General features: G+C 43.2%; 1 protein-coding gene across 1 annotated transcript; it reads right to left on the bottom strand.

Moving 5' to 3' along the window:
* Positions 1 to 8,368: 8,368 nt before the first annotated feature.
* LOC310791001 (synapse-associated protein 1-like) lies at positions 8,369 to 15,363 on the bottom strand (the record flags this gene model as incomplete). Its single annotated transcript, XM_083652719.1, has 9 exons — positions 8,369 to 8,499; positions 9,833 to 9,986; positions 10,077 to 10,126; positions 10,421 to 10,572; positions 11,485 to 11,624; positions 12,137 to 12,210; positions 12,847 to 12,913; positions 13,378 to 13,499; positions 15,162 to 15,363. The coding sequence occupies 9 exons, from the start codon at positions 15,361 to 15,363 to the stop codon at positions 8,369 to 8,371; spliced, it is 1,092 nt and encodes a 363-aa protein (XP_083508845.1).
* Positions 15,364 to 20,000: the final 4,637 nt, after the last annotated feature.

Here is a 20,000-nt window from a genome sequence, read left to right on the forward strand (position 1 = left end):
CGAACCGAATCGTGAGGTGCCTAAGGTGGCACACCCCTAATATTTTGTACTATGAATATGCTTCTGTTTTCACACACACACACACACACACACACACACACACACACACACACACACACACACACACACACACACACACTAGTGCTGCACGATTAATTGGATCGCAATCGCGATGTCAGCACGTGCGATTACATAACCGCAAAAGGGTGCGATTATATATAAAATAAAATAAAAAAGTCTGTGTGTGTAAAGGTAAAGGTAAAGTCCCACACAATGTGTGAAATTTGTTCTCCGCATTCCACCCATCCCCTGGGGGAGCGGTGAGCGGCAGCAGCGCCGCGCTCGGGAATCATATGGTGATCTAACCGTTAGATCACCATGCACTGCATTATCCACCGGGAAGCTCTAGCAAGCAAGAGGATGAGCCCCGAGTTAAGTGCTGTTATGGATGATGCAGTGAAGGTGATTCATTTCATTCAGTCCAGGCCAATGAACCACAGGCTGTTTCAAACTCTCTGTCAAGACAGCAGGGGCAGACCACGATCAGCTCCTGCTTCACACAGACGTCCGCTGGCTGTCTCGTGGAAAGACGCTACTGAGGCTGTATGAGCTCCGAGCGGAGGTGTCTGTTTTCCTCACAGAGCACCTGCATCCCCTTGTGGCGTTATTTGAGGATGACGAGTGGGTTGCCCGTCTGGCATATCTTGCTGATGTGTTCACCAAGCTGAATGACCTCAACCTATCACTTCAAGGCAAGGACTCACATATCCTTAACATGTATGACAAAGTGAATGGATTCATAAATAAGGTGAAATTATGGGAGAGGAAATGTGAGGGTGGAGATGTCAGCCGTTTCCCACTGCTTGATGCCCATCTTACCACCACTGATGTTGACAAGCGTCCTGTGGTGAAAATGGTGAAAGCACATCTGTCCAAACTCAACACTGCTTTCAACCAGTACTTTGATGACATTGAAGCAAAGTCATAAAAAGTGGACTGGGTGAGGAACCCTCTCACTGTGAGTGAAAGCAGCAGCAGCCTCCCTGCAAGATTGCAGGAAGATCTGGTGGACATGTCCTCTGATCGTGGGCTGAAGATGGCACATGCTGAAAAGTCATTGACAGAGTTTTGGTGTGATGTTGAAAGGGAATATCCTGAGCGGGGGAAATGTGCACTGAATGAACTTTTTGCCTTTTGGATCTACTTATATGTGTGAGGTGACCTTCTCAGCTCTGACCCACATCAAAAACAAGCAGAGGAACAGACTGAATGTGGAGAACAGTCTGGTAACAACAGCTGTTGCCACACTGCCCCCAGAACTATCAAAGCTTATGAAAGACAAACAAGCTCAGGTGTCTCATTCAAGCTGCCAAATGACTGAATCATAAGAGTTTTGTCATTCAAATTATTTTAGTTTAATATTCAGTTGTCTTCATTCTTGGCAGTGTTTTGCTGTGAGGTTGAAAGGGAATATCCTGAACTGGGAAATGTGCACTGGACTTTTGCCTTTTGGATCTAATATGTGTGCTATTTCTGTGTGCTATTTTGGTGTGATGTGCACTGATTTGAACTTTTGCTTTTTGGATCTACTTATCTTATGTGTGATATTTTGCCTGGTAACAGCTGCCCCCAGAACTGTCAAAGCTTATGAAAGACAAACTAGCTCAGGTGTCTTTTTAAAGGTGCCAAGTGACTAAATAAAAATAGTTGAAACTGTTACTGTGTGAGTCTGAATATATCTATCTCTATATAGGCTATATATAATATTTTTGTTCATTCTCAATAAGTGTATAGCTATTTGTATTAAAGGGGAGTCATTCAAAATGATTTTTAATTTAATATTGTTTTAATTTAATAATCAGTTGTGTTGGATAGTAAAAGTTGAATGAGTTTAATGGGGGTACACTTGGCATGGCAAAACAGCTCAAGGGGTACACGGCACAAAAAAGGTTGGGAACCACTGATCTAACCCCCGAATTCCAACCCTTTGATGCTGAGCGCCAAGCAGGGAGGCAAATGGGTCCCATTTTTATAGTCTTTGGTATGACTTGGCCGGGGATCGAACTCACAACCCCCCAGTCTCAGGGCGGACACTCAGACCACAAGGCCACTGAGATGGTGTGTGTGTGCGCCTCGTCTAACTAACGTTACACGCGCAGCAAATAAACAAACAAACTCTGCCATCACAGTCACACTGGACATCAACACTAGCGGGAGACTTCTCCCACCTCCAAATATACAGCAACTTTATAAGGTTAAACATAAACACCTTACTGAGGGAGAGACAGCACCCACCGCTAACAGCTAATTAAGCTAAGCGAGTAGCCGATCAGAAAATGGAATGGATGGAAACAGCCGTGTGATTAGTGAGAAAGTCAGTAAAAGAAGGAGAGAGCTGCAGGTGATTATGCAGAACTAGTGCACGTTAAGTGTACAGCAGGTAATGACCCACTGCCATGAAGAATATAGTGACATTAACCGAGAGCAGAGAAAACACTCGCATTTGCAGAAGCAACCTTCAGGGTCTGCATGTAAAGTCTGCACGTCACTCACCTCTCGCAGCTGCAGAAGCACCCTTCAGGGTCTGCATGTAAAGTCTGCACGTCACTCACCTCTCGCAGCTGCAGAAGCACCCTTCAGGGTCTGCATGTAAAGTCTGCACGTCACTCACCACTCGCAGCTGCAGAAGCACCCTTCAGGGTCTGCATGTAAAGTCTGCACGTCACTCACCTCTCGCAGCTGCAGAAGCACCCTTCAGGGTCTGCATGTAAATTATGTGCATAACTCTCTCTCTAAAAAAAAGAAAAGTCATGAATGTGGCGTTGACTGTAATCTGTCGCTACAAAAAAATAAACTGCATGTGTACAGTATTACTCATTGTATTACTGGGAAGACATGTAAGTATCTTTGCAGTCTGAGCCATCTTACACAGCCTATGTGCTGTAACACAGTGCAAATGTCTCAAACAGACTGATATCACATCACAGGATGTTGGGAAGAGTACATTTCTATATACTGTAATTTGTAAAGATTTTATTATAAAAAATATTATGCTGTATTCTCTTATTTTTTTAAAGATAATTTTATTTCAAATTGTTTTATTTTTTTATATATTTTAAATTGTAATATATTTCTTGTAGCTATTTTAGTCTGTGATACCGTGAAACCGTGGTATTTTTGTTCAAGGTTATACCGTCAAAAACTCATATCATCGGCACATCCCTAGATACCATTTGTTTATATCACAATCGCAAATCGCAATATTGTCCACACAGTAATCGCAAATCGCACCTTTTCCCCAAATCGTGCAGCACTAACACACACACACACACACACACACAAGCTTCATTCATTATTTCTTTTTTATCAACACTTGATTTCAGTGAAACACTGCTGGCTTATGAGAAATCAGCCCGGTGAACCCGCCCTCAGAGACGAGAGGCGGATGACTCAAACGCAACACAGCAGTCTGCTCTGTAGGCAAGTCGACGCATGTCATCTTAGTTAGTAGCGCCCTCTGTAGGCCTAATATGAAGCAGATTAGTTTCCCACCCATTGAGCTATATTAAATATATATATGTCGATGTTCCCACCTCGCTCTGAAGTCCTGATCTGTCTGCAGAAAGTCAACAAGCCGTTTCTCTCTTTATGAGGAGTCATGTGACTGAAAGACGCTCATCTCGCAGAGTCTCAGACACACAGATGGAATAAAAGTGGGTTAATTTAACGGTTTAATAAACTGCGTCATGTCGGTCTTCTGTGAAGTACAGGGCCACCGCCCACATCTACTTCCCTGTTTGTTTTACTGACGCCATTATCTCACTGTTACATCTTTTCTATGAGCGTTACTTTGAGAGAGAGGAAAAGAGGCAGGTGAACGCAGTAAAACACCTGCGATCAGTAACAAACTGACTCAGACACTTTTACAATCAACAGATGTGAACTCAGACAGTGGAAAAAGGTGACAGATATCAGCCAGGGCAGAGACACTAAACCACTCAGAAACCATTCACTTACTTAGCAGCACAAGTGCGAGAAGGTGACTGACACCTAAAGGTGACTAGTTTCATCCCTGAATAAAATAATCATAGGAATAATAATGTAGTATTAACACTCACCCTGCGTCTTCTCTCTGCTCTCTCAAAATGGTGTCGGTGTGACTCTGAGTTGAACTGCGACACACTTTACTTCCACTGTCAACAGTTACTTTGCTCCGCCTCAGCCTGTATAGAGAAGTGTCGTGGCAGCAGGGCTGGATGATGATGATGAGCAAAACGTCGCTCCGAGTGTTTCCGGCTTTGGGCGGAAGACCGTGCTGTGCTCCAGAAACAATATTGCGCTTCCGTTTAGAAAACATGGGCGACGCGAGTAACGAGAGTTAGCTCAAAACAAACACTTTGTTTGGTATGTCCATGCTTCTTGTTTTGTCTCTAACTCGTAGCGACTGACTGCCTGCTGTTGCATTTCTGTGGGGGAACGAAAACACTGCAGCACACAGGCCACCGGAAGACGGGGGCGGGTCTTCTACTGTCTTCCTGCCTCAGTAACTGCCAGGCCTCTCTCTCCCCCTATGCTCTCCCCTCTGAGAGAGCCTGGTGACGCATCAGGGCTGGGAAAGTAACTGATTACATGTATTGTAGACAGTGTTGGGGGTAACTCATTACAAAAGTAACATATTACATGTAATATATTACTTTTAGGAGTAACTCAGTAATATAACTTATTACTTATAGGATTTCAGTAATATTATACCAGTTACTTTGTCAAGTAGCCTAACTCAAGTTACAAATTTAGTTACTTCTTTTTTAAATGAAAGCACATATTACATCATTTCCTAATCAAATAGGTTGTTTTTATGCAAATAACCACTATAGATGACAATTCTGCTACTGCTGTTATTACAGTGAAAGTAATGCAAAAGTAGTGTAATAAGTAACAAGTTACTCTACACAGACAGTAATATTGTAAAGTAACTTATTACTTTCAAATGAAAGTAACTAATATGTAGTATATTACATTTGGAAAGTAACTTGCCCAACACTGATTGTAGATTGTATTTATTGTGGATTTATTGATCCAATTCGCTGTGCACTGTAAATATTGACTCTTTTATTGTCTACTTTATGTTTGATATCTTAAGGTGCAAAATAAATAACACCTAAAAACACTTGGCTCTTAGAAACGAGCAGTGAGTGCAGCCAAAAAATAAATGACTGGGTTTCTAAGAAAATGATGATCTGTAATCCAAAGATGTGAACACGATTACTATATTATATTATATTATTATTGAGAAACAGATAAGACAAGATTAGCAAAGCTGTTCTTTTTTGTTGTTGTTGTTGTTGTTGTTGTTGTTGTTGTTGTTGTTGTTGTTTTTTTTGGGGGGGGGGGGGGTTGGGGTGCTGAGGAGCTCCAGGAGTCAAATGCAGGAGGACTATAGGACTATTATTATTCCTATTATATATATGTCCTATATATATATATATATGTCCTATAACTTCATTTCCATTCATACTCCCTGAAGTCATTATTTCCACCGTGTATGTATCAAGTTGAGCCACAGTCTACTGGTTGTTTTTGTAACAGATTTGAATCTTTATTGAAGGAAAAGATCAAATAGAGAACACATGTACAATACTTCAGCTACAGAGAAACAAGCCGTGTAGCTGAACAAAGACATGCGCACATTTCCAACTTTGTCCAAATGAAATAGAAACATGTGAAAGGAGAATGAAAGGGAAATATGGGCTCTATTCTCCCACAGGCCATCGGCGCTATTACGGGCCTTAACCGCAAAAAAACGTGCCTTGCGCCTGTTTCGGCAAGATAGCAATAGGCTTTAGGCTGCCAAATGCGCTTTAGGCCGAATGGGCGTGGCGGAGTCCCAAAGTGGGCGTGTCGGCGCTAAATACCAGCCTAGTGATATCTTGGGATCTGGCGTACATTTAGCACTTTGCGCTTTTGAAAAGCAGGCCTATTCTCTGCCTTCACTGCTTCTTCTCTGTCACCCTTCTCTCTCTCTCTCTCTGAGTTCCCAGCATGCATTGTGATTCTTCATTTCGCTACTAAATAGCCACCAAATGAGCCAAAATAGATATAAAAGGTAGTTCTAAATTAATGTGTAATGGTAACACAGCCTGCCATTGTCAACATTTCAATATTGGACCAAATAAAAAATCGAAATGAAAACACCACCCTATGTGAAACATATATGTCCTCCTGGGCATATATATACCCCTTGTCGAGTTAACGTGATTTAGAGAAGTAACAGCGGAACCTTCGGAACGCGCTTCTAATGGCATCTGCTATACTGTGATGTTCCTCCAATAACTTGGCCCTATTTCACATTTAGTTTTACAATAAAAACACATTTATGCAATGACTTGACATAATGTAGGGTATATTTATGTGCATCATCCTTCCTGCAGCAGGCGAGAGAAAATGATATCTTTCTGGACAAACTTTCATACGGAGCCCTTAAAGTTCTGAAAGGTAATATTTATTTTGAGGATGCTAAAGTGTGCGCACACTTTAGTATAGTGTGCGCACACTATACTAAAGTGTGCGCACGATTTAACTAAAACGTGCGCACACTTTAGTATAGTGTGCGCACACTATACTAAAGTGTGCGCACACTTTAGTATAGTGTGCGCACACTTTAGTATAGTGTGCGCACACTTTAGTATAGTGTGCGCACACTATACTAAAGTGTGCGCACACTTTAGTATAGTGTATAGTGTGCGCACACTTTAGTATAGTGTGCGCACACTATACTAAAGTGTGCGCACACTATACTAAAGTGTGCGCACACTATACTAAAGTGTGCGCACACTTTAGTATAGTGTGCGCACACTATACTAAAGTGTGCGCACGTTTTAGTTAAATCGTGCGCACACTTTAGTATAGTGTGCGCACACTTTAGTATAGTGTGCGCACACTTTAGTATAGTGTGCGCACACTATACTAAAGTGTGCGCACACTTTAGCATCCTCAAAATAAATATTACCTTTCAGAACTTTAAGGGCTCCGTACTTTCACCAATCTAATAGGCTATATTTTTCTAGCTGATGCATAGAACATTATTTTCACTTTGATCTTGCTATAGTGTAGCGTATTTACATGCTTGCAGTATTGAAACTGCAGTTAGATTGGTTTGAGAAGCATAATAATATGGAATAATAGCCTATAATGCAGACAGACAGGCTGGATGAAGGGAGGGGGGGGGGCAGAGCGTTTGGCTTTCGTCTGGTTTTGCGGGATCACTGGAATTGGAGCTAAAAAGGCAAGCGTGCGATTCGTTTATTGCACTTATCCAATGAGCATGACGGTGCATAATTTTACGCCTAAAAGGCGTGGTTGTAATGCTTTGGGCTGCATCTAGCGCCAGCACGACGATATCAAGTGCGCCTTTCCACGCCCACTGCTTTGATCTGCGCCTGCCGCTCGGCCTAGAAACTACGCCGATGCAACGATAGGGGCCTATTGTGTCTGAAGTGCTGCTGTGCAAAGTGCCACAAATCAATCCTCTTTATTGACATAGATTTGACTCTACTGTACTGTAACTATACTACAGACTTTACTGTACAAACCACCTGCAAGCAGCAGCTGAAAGATACTTAACTCAGACGTGGATGTAGGATTTCAAACAGCCCCCCCCATCAGAAGAAAGTGCCTGGCACTTTGTACTGGAGCGCCCTCTAGCGGCTTTCCGCCTCAGTACATGGCTCTCATGAACAGGGCAAAGCAAGAAGATATAATCATATCTCAAACTTGTATCAGGTTCCAGGGTCCTTACACATTTTCAATCAAAGAAAATCACATACTTTTTCCCTCTGAAGATGTTGTCTGGTGTTCAATATGATTAACGCAGATCTAGATCTAGATCTGGTCTGATGAAGAAATATCAGAATATGTGAGATGATCGGCAGGGTTCCTACATGCTTTCTTTCACATATGGCCGATGTTCTTGACTAGATGTGATGTTGGTGCAGCTATTTGATATAATGCATGCTGACAGCGGCTGGCTCATAAGAGCATCCCTCTATCTGAACATTATTCTTCACATCAACACAAGCTGTGTATTCAAAGTGGGTCTAGACCAAGATCAAAGCTAGAATTGTGTGTGTATCGGACCTGAACTACAACATTTTCCATACTTTTCACAGACTTTTTTTTCAAATCCCCAAACTATTCACTTTCCAGACCTGCGTAGGAACCCTGAGTTACGGAAGCATGGATACAAGTCGACAGATGGTAATCATATACATATAGAGGGGAATCATATTTAGTCCCTTTGTGCAGCATGGGTTGCTAGTCGTCCATTGGGGGGCAGCAAATCAGTGACTGTGCAGAGGAGAGGCAGCGCCCCCTAGCTGCTGTCAGCCTGGAGCATCTTCTCGATCTCTTGGTCCCACTGCTCGTCTCTGTCTGTGGCCTCGCTCACCACCTCGTACTCCTGGAGCTCCTGCTGCAGCTCCTTCTCCCAGTCTGCTGGCTCCTCTGGGGGAGGGAGGAGGGGGGAGGGAGGAGGGGGGAGGGGGGAGGGAGGAGGGGGGAGGGGGGAGGGGGGAGGGGGGAGGGAGGAGGGAGGGAGGGGACACACCACAGAGGTGGTAAGATGGCTTTAGTTGACCAAATTAGCATGCGAAATGACATCATGACTGACACAACACTGATATATTGACTATGATTAAAAATCTGATATCAAATCAGGCTTGTATATCTTTGATATGATGGATATCATAATAGCCATTGAAAAAACTATGGGGCTATGCAGTAACAAGCTGGTCCAGTGTTTAGCCCACACCCAGACGCAGCCAACTAGCTGCTTATTCTTTATACACTATATTTATATTTCTGATACCAAGACACACGGGAATAACAGACAGGGAAGACTCAATTGCATTACAACATCAACAAGAGATCTAAATCTAAAAGAGATTTGCTCACAGGTTCAGCAGCGTCAAGTCAGCCAGAATAAAACAGAAACGTCCGGTTATAACCGTCAAAATAATGACATTTAAATCAAAGTACTGTCGCTATGTTTTGTGTGTGATCCAAAATCCCCCAAGTACCAAAGAGGAAATAAAGAAAACATTTGCAGAGAAACCTGTTGTAAATAAACATACAATGTTGTGCCTTCCAAAAGCCAATTTTAACCCATAGTGAGTTGACTGGTCTGTACACCCAGCAGCAGCATTATGTAGCCTATTGGTTTTAATAAATTAGTGCTTTTATTTTGAAGGTAATATCGCCTCGCTTCTGGTATCGAAGCTCTTGTTTTCATCTTGTGTTCACTGACCAAAAGGGGGCGTGGCAATCACAAAAAGGAGCCTAACTTCTAAACGGATTCACGTAACACCACAACACTTAGAAAGGCTGGCAGAGGTATGATGCGCTCTACCTAGTGCCGTAGTAGTAGTAGTAGTAGTAGTTATTGTTGTAGTTATTATTATTAATATACATTTAATTACATTTTTGGCCTCAATGCTCTTTCCCAGGCTTTTCCACCTTACCAAATATAAAATTCGGTGAGAAACAAGAGTGCTTCTGATTTTTGGAATGAAAAATCTGCAACATCGGCACAAAAAATATCGTCTTTATCAGCAGCTTGAATGCCGATAGATTGACAGTCTTCTTTTAAAGCCGTCTTCTGTTGAGAGAGTGGTTCCCTGGTTCATAGCTTACTTCTTCAGCTTACATGTTGTAACATGAAAAGAAAATCATCAGAAATACCAACACAACAAAACGATATCTGTCTCATTTCCAGCTTAAGAAATGTAACAGACACACAGTTCCCTAAAGGATGAAACAAAAGTGTAAGAAAGCCGACCTTCAGGAGAGGGGCTGTCCTTCTTATCCAGCACCAGCTGCTCCATCTCTTTCTTCAGGTCGTCCTGGTTGATGTTGGCGGAGTCGAACGCGTCGCTCACAAACTCCGACACCCCGGGACTCGAACACATGTCCTCCTCTTCCTCCTGGGCCGGCTGGGACTGAAAACAGAGAGCTTCTTCCTCAGCCACTTGTATACATACTGAGCATACACAACCACCACATCCACAGTATAGCACTCTTACCTTCTGCATGTCACTTATGGAAACAGGTGGGGTTTTTGGTCTGACATTTTCTGCAAAGAAATTATATATATTTTTTTATTTAGTGGCTAGGATATGAATGATATGTGTGTATATTTATACTGTATATATATATACCGTATATATATATATATATATATATATATATATATATATATATATATATATATATATATATATATATATATATATATATATATAAATATATATATATATATATATATATATATATATATATATATATATATATATATATATATATATATACATTAAGGTGACATCCTCAGGGGAGACACTGGCCCCTCTGTCCCCCTCCTCCCTCTAACCTGTTAAGGTGACGTCCTCAGGGGAGACACTGGCCCCTCTGTCCCCCTCCTCCCTCTGCTGCTGCTGGGCTGCCAGCGCCGTCAGCTGGGCCGATTGCTTGATCAGAGACACCCGGTAGAAGTAGTTCCTCCAGAACGCCTCCTCCTTCACACTACAAACAAACACAAACACAGGTGAGTCATCATAATGGACCGGACCAGGGTTACATTGACATAGAAACCAAAATAATTGAGTTCTAAATAAGAGTCAGATATCGTCCAATCACTGTCGTCCACATCTGATACGATGGTTATAATGATTTTTATTGATCACATATTAATTGTAGAATTGATCAATACTACATTACGTCTATGGGGTTTTGAAAGGTGCCATAAAAATAAAGCTTTAGGGTACTTACGTTCTAAACTAATATGCATAAATGTTTTATTATTACTGTTGTTTTTATGATCATTCTTGATTATTGTAATATATGAATGCTATTATTATACTTTCAGTTTTAATATTTTTTCCCATGGTCTAAAATATGCTTAACATACTTAAAATATGCGGAACATACTTGCACTTGGAATTTTAGTCATGGCATCATATTACATGGAAGCTATTGAAAGAAATCATGAATTTTCCATAAAAATATTAATATAAAATACAAGAATCACTCAAATCAAATATAATGAGGTGTGTCCTATTTGTCCAGTCTAGTAATAATCTGGTATTGATTTGGAGGCAGTCGGTCACATTGCATGGGAGCTATTGGAAAAGAAATCATGAATTTTCCATAAAAACGTTAAAAGATTAACCATAACAATTAATTTCATTACACACAACAAAATCAATGACTTTTCCAAAACGTTCAATGATTTTACAAATGTCATGACTTTTCCAGGCCTGGAAAACAAAATATTGAAATTCCATGACTTTTCCAGTTTTCCAGGTATTGCATGATTGTGGGAACTCCGCGACATTAATTAGACCACACACGCGCACACATACACACACGTACACACGTGTACACACACACATACACAGACACACACACACACACACACACACACGGCCTACTGACTGTTTGGGGACCAGGTCGAAGCGCATGCGGTTGAGCAGCTGGTCTTCTTGTAGCATGACGGTGGCCAGAGGGTACATCTCCTCCATGATGAAGCAGAAGTGCACGCCGGCAGGGGGGTCGCGCAGGAAGTTCCTCTTGTCCTACAGGAAGATACATCACCAGCGCCTTGCTTTTTACTAGGGATGCACCATATATCGGCAATATAAATAAATAAATAAATACATAAATACAGTACATAAATATAAATAAATATATATATATAAATATTAATAATAATAATATCGGTATCGGCATCAGTCAAGAGAGTTGGAAAATATTGGATATCGGCACAGCTACTTACCAAACACATGAATCATTTGAAATAAAATGTTGACTTTAAATGATCTGATTATAAGCTAATGTGATTGACAAGATTCTGCCTATAAAAGCTCCAGCAGGACCGTGTGCAGCAGCTAAAGACGAATGTGTTTTAGACACTAGGTGGCGCTTCATGGACCAGATGTTTTTTAACTGCAGACTGATAGGATCAGCTGTGAAACAGACCACAGAAAGCGATTATCGGCCAATCAGAGATGAGCTTTCAACAAAGCCGTGTTATAAGTGACATGAGAGAACACATGCTGACATCGTGTAGGATCTGTACGTGACTCACGGCAGACAGAGCCAGGATCTGCTGCTGGATGGTCTCTTCCTCGTTGTAGCCGACCCAGGGTGGCACCGCTGCATCTGGGCACAAACGCCAGCACAGGCAGCTTCACTCATCACACATTAGGGCAGGGGGTTCCCAACCTTTTTTGGCTTGTGACCTCACTTTGATGTCACAAAAATCCGGGGGCCCCAGACATTCAAATTTCGGTACAACATCGGTAATATTATCAGTGACATCGTCAATGTCGATGTCACTGATGATATGTAAAGGTGAAAAAATAAAATAAAATAAAACGCTCAAAATGAAGGCTAAATTTTGGCAGAGGATTTTTTTTCAAAGGGGTCCCTTGACCTCTCACCTCAAGATATGAAAATGGGTTTAATGGGTACCCACGAGTCTCCCCTATACAGAAAAGGTAGCATTTTTCACAGCCTAAATAGCTTTAATAGATTGTTGAGTATTTTAGACACTAATTAGACCCACGGCACTGGAACACCTAAACGGATTGGAAGTTGGAAACCTTAATCAATGTCTTGCTTGCACCTGTTTTACTTCCTGCCTTTTAGGCTCTGATGAAGGTCTTGCCGACCGAAAGCTTACCATAATAAATGTGAAATCTGTACAGATTCAAGTGTGCGGAAATTCCTTTTATAAAGGCACAAAATGGGTGAATTGGGTGGGATGTGAAATAGGCGAATTGCTGTGCATCCCACCTGATCTCTTGGCCTTATTTTCCTGGACAAACTTCTGCTGTTCCTTTTGGAAGTCTCCGAGGAAAGTCTGGAAGCAGACAAACGCACAGGTCAGCACACAGACAGACACATACTCAAAGAAGGAAGGGACCTATATTGTATCAATGAGGTAAAAATGTAATCAATAAATAGACCAGAGGTTTTCAAAGTGGGAGGCGGGCCTCCCACTTTGAAAAGTCAGAAACAAATAATTCCTTCAGGCAGACCTTATGACAGGTATTTTTATGTATTGGTGTCATCTGAAGTATGTCAAACAGGCTACAGCAATATCAGGCTATCTTGGCTCAATTAATTATCGAGTGTGTGTAGGGGGGATGGCTTTGTCTGAGGGGAGGCCCACAGTCTCAGACTTTGGAAACCACTACAATAGACTACATTTATCAAAGTACATCATCAGCGTGTCCCATTTGCCTCATGAAGAATATTATGTGAATATGAGGACAATACAAATTGTTGATGATGTCGCCGTGCAAGAAGCAGAGAGCAGCGTGCCTTGTCTATGATGCCGTCGATGTTTCCATCCTCCACGCTCTTCTTGATGGTCTGAGCGGTCCCTGCCACAGACTCCGATATCTTCTTGGTGGCATTGGTGGCAAAACTGAAGATGTTGGGCTCTATTCTCCCACAGGCCATCGGCGCTATTACGGGCCTTAACCGCAAAAAAACGTGCCTTGCGCCTGTTTCGGCAAGATAGCAATAGGCTTTAGGCTGCCAAATGCGCTTTAGGCCGAATGGGCGTGGCGCAGTCCCAAAGTGGGCGTGTCGGCGCTAAATACCAGCCTAGTAATATCTTGGGAGCTGGCCTACATTTAGCGCTTTGCGCTTTTGAAAAGCAGGCCTATTCTCTGCCTTCACTGCTTCTTCTCTGTCACCCTTCTCTCTCTCTCTCTCTCTGAGTTCCCAGCATGCATTGTGTTTCTTCATTTCGCTACTAAATAGCCACCAAATGAGCCAAAATAGATATAAAAGGTAGTTCTAAATTAATGTGTAATGGTAACACAGCCTGCCATTGTCAACATTTCAATATTGGACCAAATAAAACCTCGAAATGAAAACACCACCCTATGTGAAACATATATGTCCTCCTGGGCCTATATATATCCCTTGTCGAGTTAACGTGATTTAGAGAAGTAACAGCGGAACGCGCTTCGGAACGCGCTTCTAATGGCATCTGCTATACTGTGATGTTGCTCCAATAACTTGGCCCTATTTCACATTTAGTTTTACAATAAAAACACATTTATGCAATGACTTGACATAATGTAGGGTATATTTATGTGCATCATCCTTCCTGCAGCAGGCGAGAGAAAATGATATCTTTCTGGACAAACTTTCACCAATCTAATAGGCTATATTTTTCTAGCTGATGCATAGAACATTATTTTCACTTTGATCTTGCTATAGTGTAGCGTATTTACATGCTTGCAGTATTGAAACTGCAGTTAGATTGGTTTGAGAAGCATAATAATATGGAATAATAGCCTATAATGCAGACAGACAGGCTGGATGAAGGGAGGGGGGGGGGGGCAGAGCGTTTGGCTTTCGTCTGGTTTTGCGGGATCACTGGAATTGGAGCTAAAAAGGCAAGCGTGCGATTCGTTTATTGCACTTATCCAATGAGCATGACGGTGCATAATTTTACGCCTAAAAGGCGTGGTTGTAATGCTTTGGGCTGCATCTAGCGCCAGCACGACGATATCAAGTGCGCCTTTCCACGCCCACTGCTTTGATCTGCGCCTGCCGCTCGGCCTAGAAACTGCGCCGATGCAACGATAGGGGCCGTTGTCTTCAAAGAGAGGAGGGAGAGGACGGGATTAGGGCTTCATGAGACTTGACTTGATGCATGAAGAGAAAACTTGAGACTTGACTTTTTGTTCTGGTGACTTGCTACTCGACTCTGACTTGTGCAGTACTTTGATGAAAAGGTTTCTTGTGTGTAGCAGACCTGTCATCAAAACATTGCTACAGCGACACAGGAGGAGCACGCAGAACAGAATGCAGTTTATTTAAATGGACCTATGGTTGTGTAACGTAGCTCAGTAGCACTACTAACACTGTCATGGTTGTTGGTTTGATTCCCACTGGGGCCACCCATGCTCACAAGAGTCACAACATACTGTAAGCACTTATACCATATTTGCTTCCACCAAATTACATTACCTTCATGCATAAGGTTACACCTGGCAGTTTTTATGGAGGACAGCAAGGCTGACTAACTGATGACGAGTTCCACATCTAAAAAAGAGATGATTAAGAAGCACGTAGGGTAGCCTTACCGCCCAGTCCTCTCCCCGGCTGCTCGGAGTTCTCCTGGCAGGCTGCTGGCTCGTCTTCCTGGGCTGTTTGCTGTTTGTTTACCTCGTTCTGTGCCTGGACCACCTTCTCTTCTCGCTCCTCGGCTAAGTTGTCCGTGTCATCACGCTTCTTTGGGTACGCTGGGTTCTCCAAGCCCAGCCACGACCCAAAACCTTTCAACATTTCAACCTAGCTGCTGTCAGCCTGGAGCATCTTCTCGATCTCTTGGTCCCACTGCTCGTCTCTGTCTGTGGCCTCGCTCACCACCTCGTACTCCTGGAGCTCCTGCTGCAGCTCCTTCTCCCAGTCTGCTGGCTCCTCTGGGGGAGGGAGGAGGGAGGAGGGAGGAGGGAGGAGGGGGGAGGAGGGAGGAGGGAGGAGGAGGGAGGAGGGAGGAGGGGGGGAGGGGACACACCACAGAGGTGGTAAGATGGCTTTAGTTAGCCAAATTAGCATGCCAAATGACATCATGACTGACTCAACACTGATATATTGACTATGATTAAAAATCTGATATCAAATCAGGCTTGTATATCTTTGATATGATGGATATCATTCGGTTTGTTTGATGACATATATATTGCTCTACGCTGGTTGTCTATGGGAAGCACTTAACCTGAATTTATTCTGATGACTGTAATTATGATCTCCGCCAATGGGCGGACATACATTATTATGCAAATGCTTTATTAAACATGCTGAGTGACACATCACCACATTATGATCCATATTTATCAAGCATCTCAGAGTAGGAGTAGCGATCTAGGATCAGTTATGTCCCTTAGCTCATAACCAATGAGATGAGCATATTGATCTAGGATCAGTTATGTCCCTTAGCTCATAACCAATGAGATGAGCAAATTGATCTAGGATCAGTTATGTCCCTTAGCTCATAACCAATGAGATGAGCATATTGATCTAGGATCAGTTATGTCCCTTAGCTCATAACCAATGAGATGAGCATATTGATCTAGGATCAGTTATGTCCCTTAGCTCATAACCAATGAGATGAGGATATTGATCGGGTAGACGTGATCCTGTTGAGGAAGAAAAACCAGGTCACCTACCTATAGAGAGCCAAAGTGAACGTCACTTCCTGCTTCAGCGCTGTACCAGAGAAGTGAGTCACTTTGCCTCTCTATACACGTTGCCAGCCACTGCTCATCGTCCTCATTCCTCATCACGGGCCTGGGCCCTGCACCCAGCGCACGTGTTCTGACCCGTCTGTCCTCAGCCAGCTCTGCCGCGCGCTTTCCGCTTCACAGCTGTGCCCACAGTGTTCTAAGCAGACCAGATGGCATCCAGCAGATGATAGAACACTCATCCCTAAGAGACTTGAGACTTGACTTAGACTTGTGACCAAAAGACTTGAGACTTGACTTGGACTTGCAAAAAATAACTTGTGAGCATCTCTGTTTTGTTGTCATCACGTGTGTGTGGTGTGTATGTGTGTGTGTGTGTGTGTGTGTGTGTGTGTGTGTGTGTGTGTGTGTGTGTGTGTGTGTGCGTGCGTGTGTGTGTGTAGAGTCATGGCATACATACCTGATCTTTCTTTACTCTTTGCAGACAGTCTCCCAGTTGGATTTTCTCCTCTTCTAGCACCGTAACGTTATTCAACTCACTACCTCAGCTTCTATGAGCTGAGCAGTAGATCTTAGATCAGGCCCCCAAAAAAACAAGCCGACTCGACCCGAGCCCGTTCTGTCTCTGGGCCCGTCCCGTCCCATTGACTGCAAGTATGGGCACGAGCCCAACCCCAACCTGAAATTGTCTTCGTAAGTTGGCTGCTTGTCTCAACTATAACCCTGATGTCTGTTCAGTCTTATGAATACATAAAGGTTTGAAGGTTACAATGTTATAACATTCTGATCTTATCACACCAAATATGACCCCAATTATATCAATATCTGACCACGAGCGCGGCCGGGGCCCGAGGTATAGAAGGGATATTCAGACCCGGCACATGGACCCGGTCGGGCCGGACTCGGGTTCTGGCAGAGCCTCTCACCTCTAATGAGTGGACTAGCTTCCCTGCACCATACCGGCCCCCGTATCCAAGGTTCATCCTATTTCCTGGAACAGCAAACAACGTTTTCATTGCATGAGAAGCTGACTGGATGTGTGGTGGGTTGAGCTGTCCCCTGTTAGTGCTGCCACGCCCCCCTCATCATCTCCCATCCAGAACAGGTGAGGCTTCTCCCCCTCTTGCTAGTTGACAGCCTCTTTAAAAGTGAGCCGTGCATGGCTGTTAGTTAGGCTTGCCTCGCTCTTTCCCGACACCGCTGTGATGGTTGAGACAGAGTCATGCCAGAATAAGGAGCAGAGCTAGCTGGAGGGAGCATTAGCTCCTTCATACCACGGTACAGCACTATTTGGTAGCTCGTAGGCTCCAGCAACGAGGAGCATGACGACGGGGTTTCCCGGTGACTTTCTGCAGGGCCCAGTTTGGTCTAGTACTGCTGTGTTGGAAGTTCTTCTCCGTGCCCTTGTACAGCACCACCTGGTTCGGTCGGTCTCTGTAGCTCGTAGGCTCCAAGGAATGAGGGAGCCTGACGATTGGGTGGCCTTCCTCATGGCCTAGCTCTGCTGCATTTCATAGGAGGAGCTCTGTTGCCACTGCTGTTTTTGTCCTATAGTTTTTTGTCCTTTTTGTCTTTCATTTTGTTGATGTGGCTATTTTGTTTATTTCATTTTGTAAAGCGACTTGAGTGTTTCTAGAGGGCTCTAGCATTTTAAAGATTCCTTATTGCCAGTTACAGTAGGCTACGCCGGGTGAGCATAGTTCCGCAGGTGGTTGGTCACTGGGTGGAGGCCTATACCTGGGTTTCTATTAGGGATGGTCCGGTCCGATACTCAGTATCGGTATCGGAGCCGATCCGGCCAAAATCACTGGATCGGATATCTGAGGGGGAAAAGAGGTAGAATCCGATCCGATCCATTAGCCTAAACTATCATGTAAAATGCCGCCCGTCACGGGGAAGAGAGATACGAACGCGTCAACGCGAGCAGCACAGCAGCAGCATGACCGAGTGCACTTTAATATGATGGAGTAGGCTATTTAGGTGTTGGAAACGGGTTGTTTCCAACGCTTAAATAGCCTAAACGGGTTGTTTGTTTGATTCGCTGAATCAAACAAACAACCAGACCGCAATAGCGAGAGGAGAGAGATCCACTCCAACAAGCTAAGGTGAGAAACAAAAACACAACACACAACACATCACAATATCACCATCAATATGTTACCATTCCCATCAAGAGGTGAAGTCACATCTAGGCACTTTCTGGCAGATGAACGCTCAGCAAAGTAAATCCTAATGAACACTCACACCAATAAGTTGCCTCAGCAGCGATCATAAAGTGCCGATGTGTCAGTCCTTCATTATAATTCATCCCAAAAGTCGCATCTTCCTTCAAAACGCCAAATAAAACTAGATTAGCACGTGTGTCCCTGTTTACAAACACCTTGATGCGTAAATTCCCCTCCACCGTGTTCCACGCAAGTAAGGGAGACCAGGGACTGACTGTGTGTGTGTGTGTGTGTGTGTGTGTGTGTGTGTGTGTGTGTGTGTGAGACAGAGAGAGAGAGAGAGGGAGAGCGAGAAGGCTTAAAAAGAAGCAGCATTAGTGCATTACTGAGTCTATGTTCTGGGCCTTTCATTTAGGGAATAAATATTGGTCCACAGATTGAACATGCTGTTTAGATGGCTGGGTTAAGCAAAGTGCATTGGTAAATTTATTATTAACAGCTTGTATAAGCGAGGGAAAAAGATCGGATCGGATTGATATCGGTATCGGCAGATACTCAAGGTTGTGGTATCGGTATCGGATTGGATATGGAAAAAGTGGTATCGTGCCATCCCTAGTTTCTATAGTGCATGCCAAAGTTTGCTGTGCCATCTTAACCTTTCTTGTATTTAGGCATGGTGAGTTTGAACTTGCTTCTCCTGCATGCTAGTTTGTGTTCTAACCCATCCTTTCTTGCAGTGTATGGTAACCATTGTTCCAAGTATTAGTCGGTTTCCCAAGTGCACTTTGGTTCTTTGCCTCCACATTGTGCATTAAAATCACTTCAGTCACACCTAGGAGTTGATTATTCCTGACTTATTTCTTATGGTAAATAAAGCTAAATGAACTGACATGGGCCAGAACACATGAAATTAATCCCTTCTATGACGGGACATCATGTTCTGATCCATTACATTTCCTATCTACTTCTTTAATGAATCACAGCACCAGGGACGGATTGAAGGAAGCTGAGAGCAGAGAGAAAATGAGTCTGCTGCCACTCAGATGATAGAAGTGGACAGTAGGACAAGAGATGATGAGTGTTTCTTCATATCATCTTTGCTGTTCAGATAAGAATTGTTTTGTCAGCTCCATTCCTGAACATCATAAGAAACATGACTTGTGTCGCCTACTGATAATATTAATTTAATGTGTATTGTGTCTCTTCTGCTGTGTTCAACTTCAGAGTGCTGCAGAGAGAGAGAGAGAGAGAGAGAGAGAGAGAGTGAGAGCATGATGATGCCAACAGGGCAGGGAGAGCTGACAACTTTCAGAGTAGGGGGGAGAGACAAAGAGAGAGAGGGAGAGTCAAAGAGAGAGAGAGGGAGAGAGAGCATGATTTTGAATGAAAAATACAGACTTGGTGTGCAAACGCCTTAAGGCTGAATAATGACATCACAACAGTCTAATGCTAATAACTGATTTGTTTATTTAAAAGTTTCCCCCATTAGCTGCTGCCAAGATGACCGCTAGTCTTCCTGGGGTCCAAACACATTACATGTTACATGACAAACCATAGTCAAATGCAAGCAATA

Source organism: Poromitra crassiceps (assembly GCF_964638095.1).
Source record: "Poromitra crassiceps genome assembly, chromosome: 16".
In the NCBI taxonomy this organism is placed as follows: domain Eukaryota; kingdom Metazoa; phylum Chordata; class Actinopteri; order Beryciformes; family Melamphaidae; genus Poromitra; species Poromitra crassiceps.